Source organism: Notamacropus eugenii, chromosome 3 (assembly GCF_028372415.1).
Source record: "Notamacropus eugenii isolate mMacEug1 chromosome 3, mMacEug1.pri_v2, whole genome shotgun sequence".
NCBI classification, from domain to species: domain Eukaryota; kingdom Metazoa; phylum Chordata; class Mammalia; order Diprotodontia; family Macropodidae; genus Notamacropus; species Notamacropus eugenii.
In genome coordinates this window covers 473317323-473330013 of record NC_092874.1, presented here as the reverse complement: position 1 = coordinate 473330013, position 12691 = coordinate 473317323, and the positions used below count along the sequence as shown (strand labels likewise).

Here is a 12691-nt window from a genome sequence, read left to right as displayed (position 1 = left end):
CAGCAAGTGGTCTTTGCTTTTTCTTCCCTTCAGTGACTGTACTTTATAATCCAATCTCCAGAATGGAAAACAAATTGATCATCCGGGGAAAGAATGCCCCACATAAGTGGTATAAAAAGGAATCCTGAACACTGACTTGAGATCTGCATTCAATTCCTGTCTCTGATATTTATTACCTGTGTGTCTGGGCAGGTTACTCCCTTTCCACAAGCTTCAGAGAAAGTCAGACTAGATGACCTCAAAAGTCTCTTAGTTCTAGATCTAGGATGCTAATGAGCTAGGTAGCATAGCAGAGAGAGTACTAGACTCAGATTCAGGAAGATCTGAGTTCAAATCCTACCTCAGACATTTACTGGCAGTACAGTCATGGACAAGTCTCTCAGCCTCAGTTTCCTTGTCTGTCAAAAAGAGGAAATAATAACATCTACCCACACACCTCCAGGGTTTGTGAGAATCAGTGAGATGACATCTATAAAGCAGCTGGCAAACCTCAAAGTAGTATATATGTGCTATTTATTATTATTCAGTTAACGGTGTGCTGACTTAGCTTAATGCCTAATAAAGTATTTTGGGACCTCCAGTTAATCCATCTTTAAGTTATGTACAATTTTACCCTATTGGGGGAGGCTTACAGCATTCTATAATTAGAGTAACAATAAGAAAATCCCATGCATCATTAGCAGCTTAAGGGTTATAAAACACTTTTCTCTCTAAAACCCAGTGTTATTAGCTCCATTTTACATATAAGGAAACTGAGGCCCAGTGACTTGCCCAGGTCACAAAACTAGGAAGTGTTGGGTTATTGGATGGGACAATTGTAGATAAGAGTCAACTAAAAAAAGTAAAAAAGATATTTGCAGGCAGAAGGGAGGCTTTAAAAGTATCAAGAATCAGGGTCAAGACTGACCCTGGCATTTTTATATAGAAGATGGGCATTGTGACTGTGAGTAGGTGGTATCTTGCAGGGCACCAGCCAACATCCCACATCTAAAGTTCCACCATTCATTTGATATTCAACAAACATTTATTAGGTGCTTACAAAGTACCAGGCCCGATGTTGGCAGCTGGATTAGAGTGTTGTTCCCTCTTCAAAAGTCAGTTCCCTTGTGATGGATTAAGGTGTCATAGGGACATAGTTTCTCAACTGGAAAGGACCTCAGAAGTCATCTGGTCCAACTCCCCCATTTTACAGATGAGGAAAATGAGGCCATAACATGAAGTGATTGGCCCAAGGTCACACACTTAATAAGTGGTAGAGCCACTCAAATCCTCTACAGAGAAGGATCAGACTCAGGGTTCATGCCCCCAAGTTCAGCATGCATTTCTTTGTACCAACTGTTAATACCTTAGTTTCAATTAGTTTGTTAGACCCTTTCCAACAGTAAAAATGAAAGCTGGCTTTGACTTTGATGGGTGAGAGGGAAGTCTGGGTCAATGTGCTCTGGCACACTGGAAGGCAGGCTTTTGTGGGCTACCACAATAAGGGCCCACACAGACACAGAGCAATGTGAGTACCCTTGGTATCCAGAGGGAGAAGGATTGAGAGGTTCCCAAAGCCAAACTTAGCTTCTCTCATAGTTTGACCCTCCCCAGACCAGTTTCTACCCAGACCACTCCTGGAGAGAAAACCTCGAGCAGACAGCCCCAGAAGAGGATTTACTGTAAGGAACAGCTGATGTCTTTTTCCTGTTCATTAGGACACTGGGCCCTTTCTGCATTGACGGAATTGGGTGACAAGTTTGTTGCTCAGCCCTCAGTTGTTAGCTGGCCTTGGAGAGGGAGCAAGGCAAATGGAGAGAGAACTAAGTTTGGAATCAGATCCTGCCTTTGACACATACTGGGCAAAACTCTTAAGCTTGTAGTGCTCTAGTAATTGTCCAAGGCTTTAAGGATTGGTAGATTCCACACCAGGACTGACTGATGAAATTACAAGGCTGAACTGAGAGATATAAAAGATCTCCAGGGACCTCAAGGAAGGACTGACAAGTCAGACCCTGCCAGGTCTGTGGGAGCCACCACCATGCTTACAGACATGGCTCTTCTCATTCCTTTGCTGAGATTCCTTAGTGCCAGTGTTCCCGAGGGTAGTGCCCTGGGTAGGGTCAGTCTGCCTCCATCCCATTGGCCCTAGCTTCCTTTGGATGGCAATGATTGGCTGTTCCCTCCCTGGCAGCCCAAGCTCCTGGTCCAGGATGGAGTTGAATTTACCTTGACTCTCACACAGGCTTGGCCATAAGTTGATAGAGAAAAGACAGCTAAGATTCTTGTTATATTATGAACGGGGTGGCCCCTGCAAAACATGCCTCCTTAATTCAAGTATGCAAGAGCATTCATAGACCTAAGACTTAGGGAGAGACTCTGGGGGACCTGGGGGCAGCTGGCTAATTCTCTATCTTTCTTTGACAGACCTTGAGAGCATCTGGGAAAATCTACATGCTCTTTTTTGTGCTCGTCATTTTTCTGGGATCCTTCTATCTAGTCAATCTGATCCTGGCAGTTGTGACCATGGCTTACGAAGAGCAGAATGAAACCACAAAGGCTGAAATAGAAGCAAAGGAAAAGAAGTTTCAGGAGGCCCTTGAGATGCTCAGGAAAGAACAGGAGGTTAGTAAGTCATCCCTCCCTTCCTCCTTCACTCTTTCCACCATCTTTCCTTCCTTCTTCCCTTCCTTCCTTCCTCCCTTCCTTCCTTTCTCCCTTTCACCTTCCTCCATCTCTCTTTCTCCCTCCCTCCCTCCCTTCCTTTCTCCCTCCCTCCCTCCCTTCCTTCCTTCCTCCCTTCCTTCCTTTCTTATTCAGGTCTGGCTCTGACTGAAAGGCTTCTGAGATTGCTACCACTTCTAAAATTTCTGAAATTTGCTCCTCTAGGTTCTAGTGAGTGTTGACTATTTCCACTCTTCACTTGCCTTTGCTAACAACCTTATTTTCCCAATACATAATTTTCTGAGCAGAGTAACCCAGGACGTAAACGTGCTATGGTCCCTAAGCATTTCACGATGACGCTTGAAATTGACCTGGGTGCCCTCTGGGTCCAGCGTCTCCATGTCCTTTCTTTGCAGGTCCTGGCGGCTATGGGGATTGACACAAGCTCACTTCTTTCCTTTGAAATGTCACCTCTAGCCTCCAAAAATGCCAAAGAAAGAAGAAACAAGATGAATCTGAAGAAGTCTGATGATTCCATAGAGGACGCCGGCTCCCACCGCCAGCGGAAGACGGTAAAAGTTCACCTGAATATTGATGACTTTGTTGTTGCCTCTAGTAAGACGTTATTCCAGATCTCCTTTTCAGGTTGTTGGTTTGGGTGACTGGGTTACTAGTGATCCTCAAGATCCATTCAAACATAGCCTTCCCTAGGGATATATGTGGGGAGAGGATCGTGTTGATTTAGACCAGGAAAAAATGGATGTCAGTCAGTCAAAAGGCATTGATTAAGGACCTACAATGTGCCAGACACTGTTCTAGCTGGTCCTATGAGGAATCTCCAGTGTCTCCTGGACCAAAGAAATTTCTCTCCATTCCATTCCAATCTGTTGATTCAATTCAGTGCGATGCAATTCAGTTCTGTAATCTCTTATTAAGCACTTACTAATTGCAGGACTCTGCTCATTTTGGAGATTCAAAGACAAGATTAAAATAGCCTCAGGACTCTATAAGTTGAATGCTTGAAGGAGAAGGGGCTGGGTAGGTGGGATGGAGACTTCACAGAGCAGGGTGGGAAGCTGCTGCTATCCCCAGTATGAGGAAGCGACCTTAGAATTTTGTGCTTCCCGAGGGACACCCAATTCCCCTCTGAGCCTATTTCTCCACATCCCTTGGCCAGCCCTGTCCCATTCATATTCCCCAAATACTTCCCCATTGGCACCTGGCCACCCCCAGCCCTTGCAGAATTCTGCACATGTTCCTCCTTCCCCACTCCCCACACAAATTATTGCATGTCTGAATCAGATGCTGCTCTGCGCATGCCCATTGAAGGCACTTATTCACCTGTGCTAGAATCCCTCTAGGGAAAGGAGACCCATTGCCTCCTGAGGGAATTCAATTCAACAAGTATTTATGAACCACCTACTAGGTACTAGGTATTGTGCTAAGAGAAAGCTAGGTGGTGCTATAGTGGATAGAGTGCTGGACCTAGAGTCAGGAAGACCTGAGTTCTAATACAGCCTCAGACACTTACTGGCTTTGTAATCCTGCGTAAAAAACTTTACCTCTATTTGCTCATCTGTAACATGGGGATAAAACCAGCACCTACTTTCCAGGATAGTTGTGAAGATCAGCCAAGAAGATATTTTTTAAAAATGCTCAGCACAGTGCCTAGCACATAGTAGGTAATTAATAAATACTTGTTTCCTTCCTTCCTTCCTTCCCCCTGTCCCTCCTTCCTTCCTAAGTGCTGAAGATACAAAGGCAAAACAAGCAAAGGCACAAATCCCAGTCCCTATCCACAAGGAACTCACATTCTACTGAAGGGAGGTAGGAAAGGTTCAGCAGGATCATAGATAAGGCAGTATAACCTGATGCAAGGTGAGAGAGATAGGGGGATTAGAGAAGGCTTCTACAAGAAACGATATGTTAGCTAAGCCTAGGAGGAAGGTAAGGATACTGGGAGTGGAGGAGGGAGAGGAGGAGGTGAGGAGTGAGTGCATTCCAAGCAGGATGGATGACAAGCAAATGGACAGAAGCTGGAGATGGAATGATGAATTCAGACAACAGAATCTAGAGGGCATAAGGGAAGCAATGGAAAACCAAATTTGAAAAATCAGGTTGAAACCAGACTGCATATTCTTCAAGCTGGGATATAGTTGAACTTAAAAATAGAGTGGGAATAGGACATTGACTAGTAAAATCCTCACAAACCCAAGGGGGTTACTTGGAAGGGATAGGGAGGATGCGGCATATAGACTACTAGAAGTCATCAATTCTCCTCCATGGCTGATCTGAGGGGAAATGACACTAAATGGAAGGGACTACATATTTCATCCATCCAATTAGATTGGAGCTCTTCCTTTCAACAACTTGAGGAAAACATTAATGAAGTTCTAAGGCTATTTCCCTGAGGAATTCTAGAAGCTCATAATATGATAAAGCCCTTGTCTGTTACTTAGCAGATGCAGACTCAGAGGCCTCCATGCATGGAGCTGGGAGTCAAGGAGACAGATTAACATGGAACTTTCCAGGCAATTGAAATCATTTAGCGAACTTTCATGGGCATTCAATAGACACTTAGCTCTCTGTTAGATAGTAGAAACTGGATAGATGTTTAAATTATCCTATGCAAGTGTAACCAGGGAAACAAGTCAGCCCCTGAACAGCCCTCTCCCTACTACGTTCAAGGGTTCTGTCTCAGGTTTGAAGAGCTCAGAACTTGAGAAGCATGTCACAAACTGGGCATGGGGGGAGAGAGACTCCACTATTTTCCCTCCTTGCATAGCAAGTACTGGGTAAAAATTGTTTCCTATCTAAGATGTGGTGGCTGGACTTGAGAATCTGAGATTCCTTCAGCCTCTGACACTATGCAGTTCTGGAGTTGAAGGGTGTCTGGCGCTATGAAGAAGCCCAGCCCACTCACTGGACTCCTTTCTTTACCTTAGGTAGATTTCAACACCTTCATACGTGTTTGTTGGGCTGGATGGAGTTGAATTAAGCAATTTGTGCAGGTCAAGATTCCTTAAGTCTGACCACCATCTCATTGCCTTTCATTTGGGCTGGTTTCCTTTAGTTATTTCTCCAGTAGATATGGAGAGCAGCCTCAGACATAGCAAGATAGCAAACGAGTTCTTCAACACCCTTCCATCCTCCCCTCCCCTGACCCATTTCCAGTTCTCTTCTTTCTGGCCTTGGTCCTCCCCATTCTGCCATCCTCTGTTCACAGAAACTAGTCTCCATGCCTCTATTCGTGGCTTTGTCCCTCTTTGACCCTTCAGATTCTTAGACTCATAGACTCAGAAAGCTAAAAGATTTGTGAGAGTTCATCTAGTCTGGGTGCTCCTAACCTGGGGTCTATGAACTGTGGATTTTTAAGAATATTTGGATGACTGGATTTCACTGTTAGCAGTTTCCTTTTTCTTCTGTCTTCTATTTTATGTGTTTACAAACATTCTTCTGAGAAGGGGTTCACAGGTTTCACCAGTCTATTCAAGAAAACCAGGACCCATAAAAAAATGTTAAGGACACTTACTGTAGTTCAGCTCTCTCTCAGAGAGATGAAGTGGCTGGTGCTGGGTTCAAATCCTGCCTCTAACACTTATTAGTTTCTTTAGCAATGTAAGGCTTCACTTGATCTGACCAACAGGGTGAGGTGGAGATCAAGTGTTCATAAAGTGGTTTGTAGATGTTAAAGCCTCCAGAAGGGTCATCTGTTTAGGAGAGGTAAGGATTAGGTAAGACTAGAACTCAGATCTCCCAATTCCCAGACCAGGACCTTCTCTATGATGCCACCATGATGGACCCTCTGAAGTTTCTACACGTTGTTTATTTGATATTCTAAGTTAGTGGACCATTGCCAACAACACAACATAAACTTAAATTTGTAAAAATAAAACCTTTATCATTCTCAGTTTTTCTAAAAATATGTGTTAGCTTTAATGAGATAATTTTTAAAAATTGTTTTTAAGTCCCCTTCCTAACCTCTTGGTTCCTAGTGTTTTTAAATTTCTTATTTATTTCTTGTTAACACTTTTTTATTATTGTTATTTCTTCTGTAATACTGTGTCTTTCTATTGTTACCTTAACATCCAATTGTCCCTTCTTGCACACCATACGTTTAGAGCTGCAGGAGACCACAGATGTCTACTAGGTCAACGCCCTTATTTTATGGAGGAGGAAAAACAAGCCTGGAAAGAAGTCACTTGCCCAAAGTCATTCAGAGAGAAAGTTTCAGAGGTGGGATTTGAACACAGGTCCTCTGACTCCAAAGTTTATTACTTTATATAATCTTCCCATGGTTCTTCACATCTGTCTTTGCTTATGGCAAAGACATGTTCAAATACATCCATGGCCCATCATTTATTCCATCACTCCTTAATCACTGGGAACACAAGATGTTTCTAGGGTGTTGTTCTAGCTGCAGATATTGGCTGGTAGGTTGGTTGCTTGTTTTGTTATTTATTAGTAAAACTTCTATGAATATTTGTGATGCCTCACTTTCTCCCATTGTCAATACCATCATTAGCTTCTTTATTCTAGTAGTGAAATCATTGTGTCAAAGGATATGAATGCTTTTGTAACTCATTGCATAATTCATTACTTTCCAATAGCTCTGCCAGCAATGTGGCATCATGCCTACTACCCCACCACCCCACCAACATTGAATCTCACCATTTTAAATTGCCATTGCCAGTTCACTGGGCAGAAAGTGGCATCTCAGATCTATTTTCATTTGCAGTTCCCTGATTACTAGCGGTTTGAACAGTTTTTTTTTACTGATAATTTGTTTCCTCTTTGGAGACTTAGTCACCCTTATCTTTTGACCTCTGGCATTTAAAATGAGATAACATGTAAAGTGCTGTGCAAATTTTCAAGGGCCATAGAAGCCCTAGCCATGGTCCTGGTTGTTATTGTTATCCATTGAAGAGTAGATGATCCACTTTTAAGTGTGTGTCACTTCCTAATAGATTCTGCATGACAAGTTATTGGTGGAAATGTTTGTACCAACAATTTTTCCCAGTCCTTTTTTTTCCTTTTTTTCTAAATGCATTGTTTTTTTGTGGCACAAAAACTCTATTTTTATATCGGCAAATCCATCCCTTTTGTGTCCTATAATTTCTTCTGTTATTTGAAGAAATAAGAATTTCCCTCCTCCCCATGCTCATGCTGCACATATTATTCCATTTTCTTCTAACTGTCTAATAATATGTTTTTTTTAAAACCTGCTGATCCCTTATGCATAACTCATTGTTAATCTAATCCCATTTCTACACGATGTCTCCAATTTCCCTAACAGGTTTTATTGAATAATGATTCCTTGCCTCAGCATTATTTAATCCTGAACTGTTCAGTGCTAGAGGCTCTAGTGACCAAGGCTCTATTTCTAGAACATTCTGATCCATTGATTTGTAGATTTTTTTAGTCCATCTCCAGAAGAGTTCTGATAACTATCCATTTAGCAGATGAGATCTGGTGGTTTAAGTCTTCTTCCTTCTTCCCTCCTATGTACACTGCCTTGGTGTTTCTGTCCATTGATTACTTTGGGTAATACCAGCCTTTTATCTAGTTCTATGAAATAGCCCACTGGTATTGGCATTAGAACCTATCACAGCAACAAATTCATCCAAGTAGTATTTTCATCCTTAATCATATAGGCATGACCTACCTGTGTCCATTAGATAAGTTTCCAATTATTTAATTTTTCTGTTCTTTCCATTAAAATTGTTTTCTTTTTGTCTTTATATAGGACTTGAATGTGTTATGGCCAGTTAAGGTAGAAGTGGGTCAATAGTTTGTCATTAACAATGACGGGAATCAGTATAATGTTTTAAAGTTTTCAAAATTCTTTACAAACTTTTATCTTATTTGAGCCCCAGGACAACTCCCTGAGGTAGGTAAGGGAGCTTTCACTATCTCCCACTTTACAAATGAGGAAATTGAGTCTCAGCTAAGTTAAGATAGAGGCTGTATGATGGAGCAGGAAAAGAGCCAGTCCCAGAATTCAAGTCCCATCTCTGATGCTTGGGCAAGTGATCTTGGATAGGTCACTTATCCTAGCCAGGCCTCTCTCTCCTTCTTTGTAAATGAAGGAGTTGATCTAGATGACCTCAGAGATCTCTTCCAGCTCTAGAGTGCTGTTGCTGTGATCTCCCCATGTTAATTAAGTTCCTAATAAATGTCAGAAGCAGGAATCGAACCCAGACCTTCCTTACTTCAAGTCTAACACTCTGGCTGTGGTATTTCTCCTAATGTTTCTTTCTTCTAATGTTTTTTGTTACGAATATGTAAAAATACTAAGAATGTGTGGGTTTATATTATATCCTGCTATAATGCAAAAACAATATATTATTTTAATAAACATTTTGGTTCTAACTCTATAATCATACTATCTGCCAAAAAAAAACCACTTGCATCTCTACTAACCTCTGTAAACCTATTCTTATTTCTTTAATTTCTTTCTCTTATCTTTTTGAAGTAGCTAGTATTTCTATACTAATGTGGAATGATTAGAATGGCCAACTCTTCTTTTTAGTGGGAAAACCTCTAACATTCTTTCATGACTTGCAGTGTCAGTTCTTGATAAATGTTGGGTGTTTGTTTTTTTTCATAATAAGGACAAATTCTTTCATTCTTATACACCTTAAGCATTTAAAAAAAAATTAAAGGATATGGTATTTTATCAGTAGCCTCTTTGTCATTTATAGAAAGTTGTATGGGTTTTTTTCATCCTGATCATTTTCCTAATTCTGGTTATCATAATGACCTTACTTGATCATAATGAATGGTTCTTTAGTATTTTTCTATGTTGTACTCTCCAGTATTTAGTTGAATGGTTCTGCAGTGATATTCATTGATGATATTGACCTATAGTTTCCTTTTTCTGAACATTTTTCCTGTATTTTTATTTATATTTTATTTTTCCCAGGTGACATGAAAAAAACAATTTTTAACATTTGTTTTTAAAACTTTGAGTTCCAAATTCTCTCCCTTTCCTTTCCATTGAGAAGGCAAGCAATTCAATATAGATTATACATATATATTTACATGCAAAACATATCCATAATAGTCACATTTTGAAAGAAAACAGATAAGAAAAAAACTCAAGAAAAAGAAAATAAAAAGGTATACTTCAATCTGATTGGGACACTATCAGTTCTTTCTCTGGGAATGGATAGCGTTTTTCATTTTAAGTCCTTCACAGTTGTCTAAGATCATTGTATGGCTGAGAATAGCCAAGTCATTCACAACTGGTCATTCTACAATATTGCTATTACTTTGTACACAGTACATTTCACTTTTCATCAGTCCATGCAAGTCTTTCCAGTTTTTCTGAGAGCATCCTGCTCATCATTTCCTATAGTACAATAGTATTCTATCATCGTTACATACCACAATTTTCTTCAGTTAATTGAGGAATGTATCTTATTTTTATAAAGAGCTCAATTATGTCATTCAGTAGTTTACCAAAACAATACTACAGTTTTGCTTTGTTTTAACATAGCAATTAGTTAGTCACCATTGTAAAGAACTTGCTAATTAAAGCATTTAGCTTTATGACCCAGTCTGTTTGGCAGTTTCTCACTTGGTTTCCAGTCAAAAGCTTCTCCAATGTTGGCTTTTTTTGTCTATGGATTGTTCAAAGTTCTTTTGGTTATCACATGACAGTTTTTTGTTTTCAAAAAGAATGGTGGGAGGCTAATAGGGGGGAGTCTCTATTTCTTATCTTTCTGTAGCATTCCATCTGGGATACTCCTTCCACTTGCATTCCTCCTCATAGTTTTGGCAACTAAAGGGCAGCTACTACTCTCAGGGTCTGGGTAACCCCCTATGGATATTCACTCATGAAAGTTATAACTCATAATCCCCTACCAATGTGTTTTCCCTGAATAAACAGTCCATAGACATAATTGTGTCTTAGTAAAGGCACTTGTTAAGATGGAGTAGCTATCAAACATTTTCCCCATAAATCTCAGATGTACTCACCCACAAAGACATGTGGTTTCCATTGGGAATGTGAGTACATTTGTTTCTTCTCCCTACCTAGCTACCTCCCCCACTAAAAGAAAGGAAGAAAATCATTATGACAAGTAAACATAGGTGAGCAAATTCCTGCATTGGCCAAGTTGAAAAAGTCATCTCATTCTGTATGTCAATCTATCACATCCTTATAGAAAGTGAGTTGCATTCTTTATCATTGGGCCCTTAGAATCAATTGGTCATTGAACTGATCAGAATTTTAAATCTTTCAAGATTATTCATTTTTATAATGTTGATTTAGAAAAAACTCTTCTATTCACTTCTGTTCCCCTTACACAGCATCAGTTCACATAAGTCCAGCTTCCTCTGAAATTATCTCTTACAGCATGATAGTGTTTCTTTAAATTCACAATCCATGTTTTGTTCAACCATTCCCCAAATGACAGGCCCTCCTCTTAGATTCCAATGTCACCACAAGTTTTTTGTTTTTGTTTTTTACTGAAGCTGAAGTGTAATAAATTCTACTCTAGCTCTTTGTTTTAACTGTGTTTTTCTGTTTCAAGAATTGTGGCAAATAAAATGCAACAAAGGCAAAACTAATGCATGCTTTCTCTAAACAAGATAACAGCTTATTAACAGTAAAACATATAGCTGTCAATAAAATAGGTTAGACTGGTCACCTTAGTTAGCTCAATGACCAAGATGAGAAGCAGAAAATCCTCTTTATTGAAACAGGAAAGAAGTTCTGGGTGGTTGGGGGATGTCACAATTGACTGCAGTTTGGAAAGGTGTGTGGGCCTTCAGGTGTGGATGATCATGCCTCTGACAATTAAGGAATGTTAATTGCTAGGACTCCCTCAAGTAGTCTTGGCTAGAAAATCAGAACTACTCCAATCAGGACCTTCCATCAGGTTAGCTGCCCCTTGGAGGAGATCAAACCAGCCCTAATTTCACAAGAAGAGATAAGCACAGAAGAATGTCTTTTGGGGAGGGGCTCAGTCTAAGCTGGTTTTCATTTACAGGCAACAAAACAGAGGTTCCAGGTTAATTACTTTAGTAAGCAAATAGCCCAGGGTCTAGTTGAAAGGGCATGATAACATCATTCCATTTTATCAATGCCTTAAAGGCAATTTGGACTGGGAGAGATTATCTTTTTTAACAAAAATTAAAAATGGGGCTTGACAAAATGACTAGGGTCAATTGTGGAGTGGAATCAATTATTAAATGTTATAGCATAATTTTAATTTCCCCACTAGTATATCTCTTGTAAACAAAATATTGTTGGATTCTGGTTTCTAATCCATTCTGCCATTCTCTTTCATCTTATGAGTGAGTTTATACCATTCACATTCAGTTGTGCTTTCTACTTGTGTATTCCCTTCCATCCTATTGGTTTCTATTTAGCCTTCTCTTTTCTACTCTTTCCCCTCCTTAAAAGTCTGTTTCACTTTTCATTACTGCCTCCCTTAATTTACCCTCCCTCTTATCAATCCCTTCACTTTTTTCTTAGCCCCTTCCCCTCCTACTTCCCTGTTGGGTAAGATGAATTTCTATACCCAATTCCTTGTGTTCATGTTGTGTGTGTGTGCGTGTATGTACACATTTCTCTGCTTGAACCAGTTCATATGAAAGTGAAATTTAAGCATTGCCTGCTCCCCCTTTCATTTTCCCTCTATATAAAAACTCTTCCTTGTATGCCTCTTTTTTGTGAGATAATACTTCTCATTTTATTTTTCTTTCCTCTTAGTGCATTCCTCTTTCTTACCCTTCCACTCTTCTTTTGAGATCATCTCAGCATAATGGACTTACATGCATATCCTCTGTCTTAGTAGAGTCCTTCTAACTGCCCTAATGATGATAATGTTCTTAAGGGTTACATGCATCATCATTTCATATAAGAATGTAAATCATTTAACCTTTTTATACAGCTTATGATATCTCACTTGATTTTACTTATTTTATACTGCTCTGGTCCTTACATATGTAGGGGCCCTGCTCCCACTTGACTGGGACTGCTCCTTTCTGGAACTGTGATCCAGAACTGGCTAATGGGTGACAAAGCTGCCAGATA

General features: G+C 40.1%; 1 protein-coding gene across 1 annotated transcript in view; it reads left to right on the top strand.

The window, feature by feature from the left end:
- The window catches only part of SCN10A (sodium voltage-gated channel alpha subunit 10), an 87909-nt gene that overhangs the window by 25854 nt on the left and 49364 nt on the right, over positions 1–12691 (top strand). Inside the window, exons 9-10 of the mRNA XM_072650705.1 lie at positions 2407–2604; positions 3060–3215. Coding sequence (XP_072506806.1) covers positions 2407–2604; positions 3060–3215 — 354 coding nt within the window. The remainder of the gene's footprint in view (positions 1–2406; positions 2605–3059; positions 3216–12691) is intronic.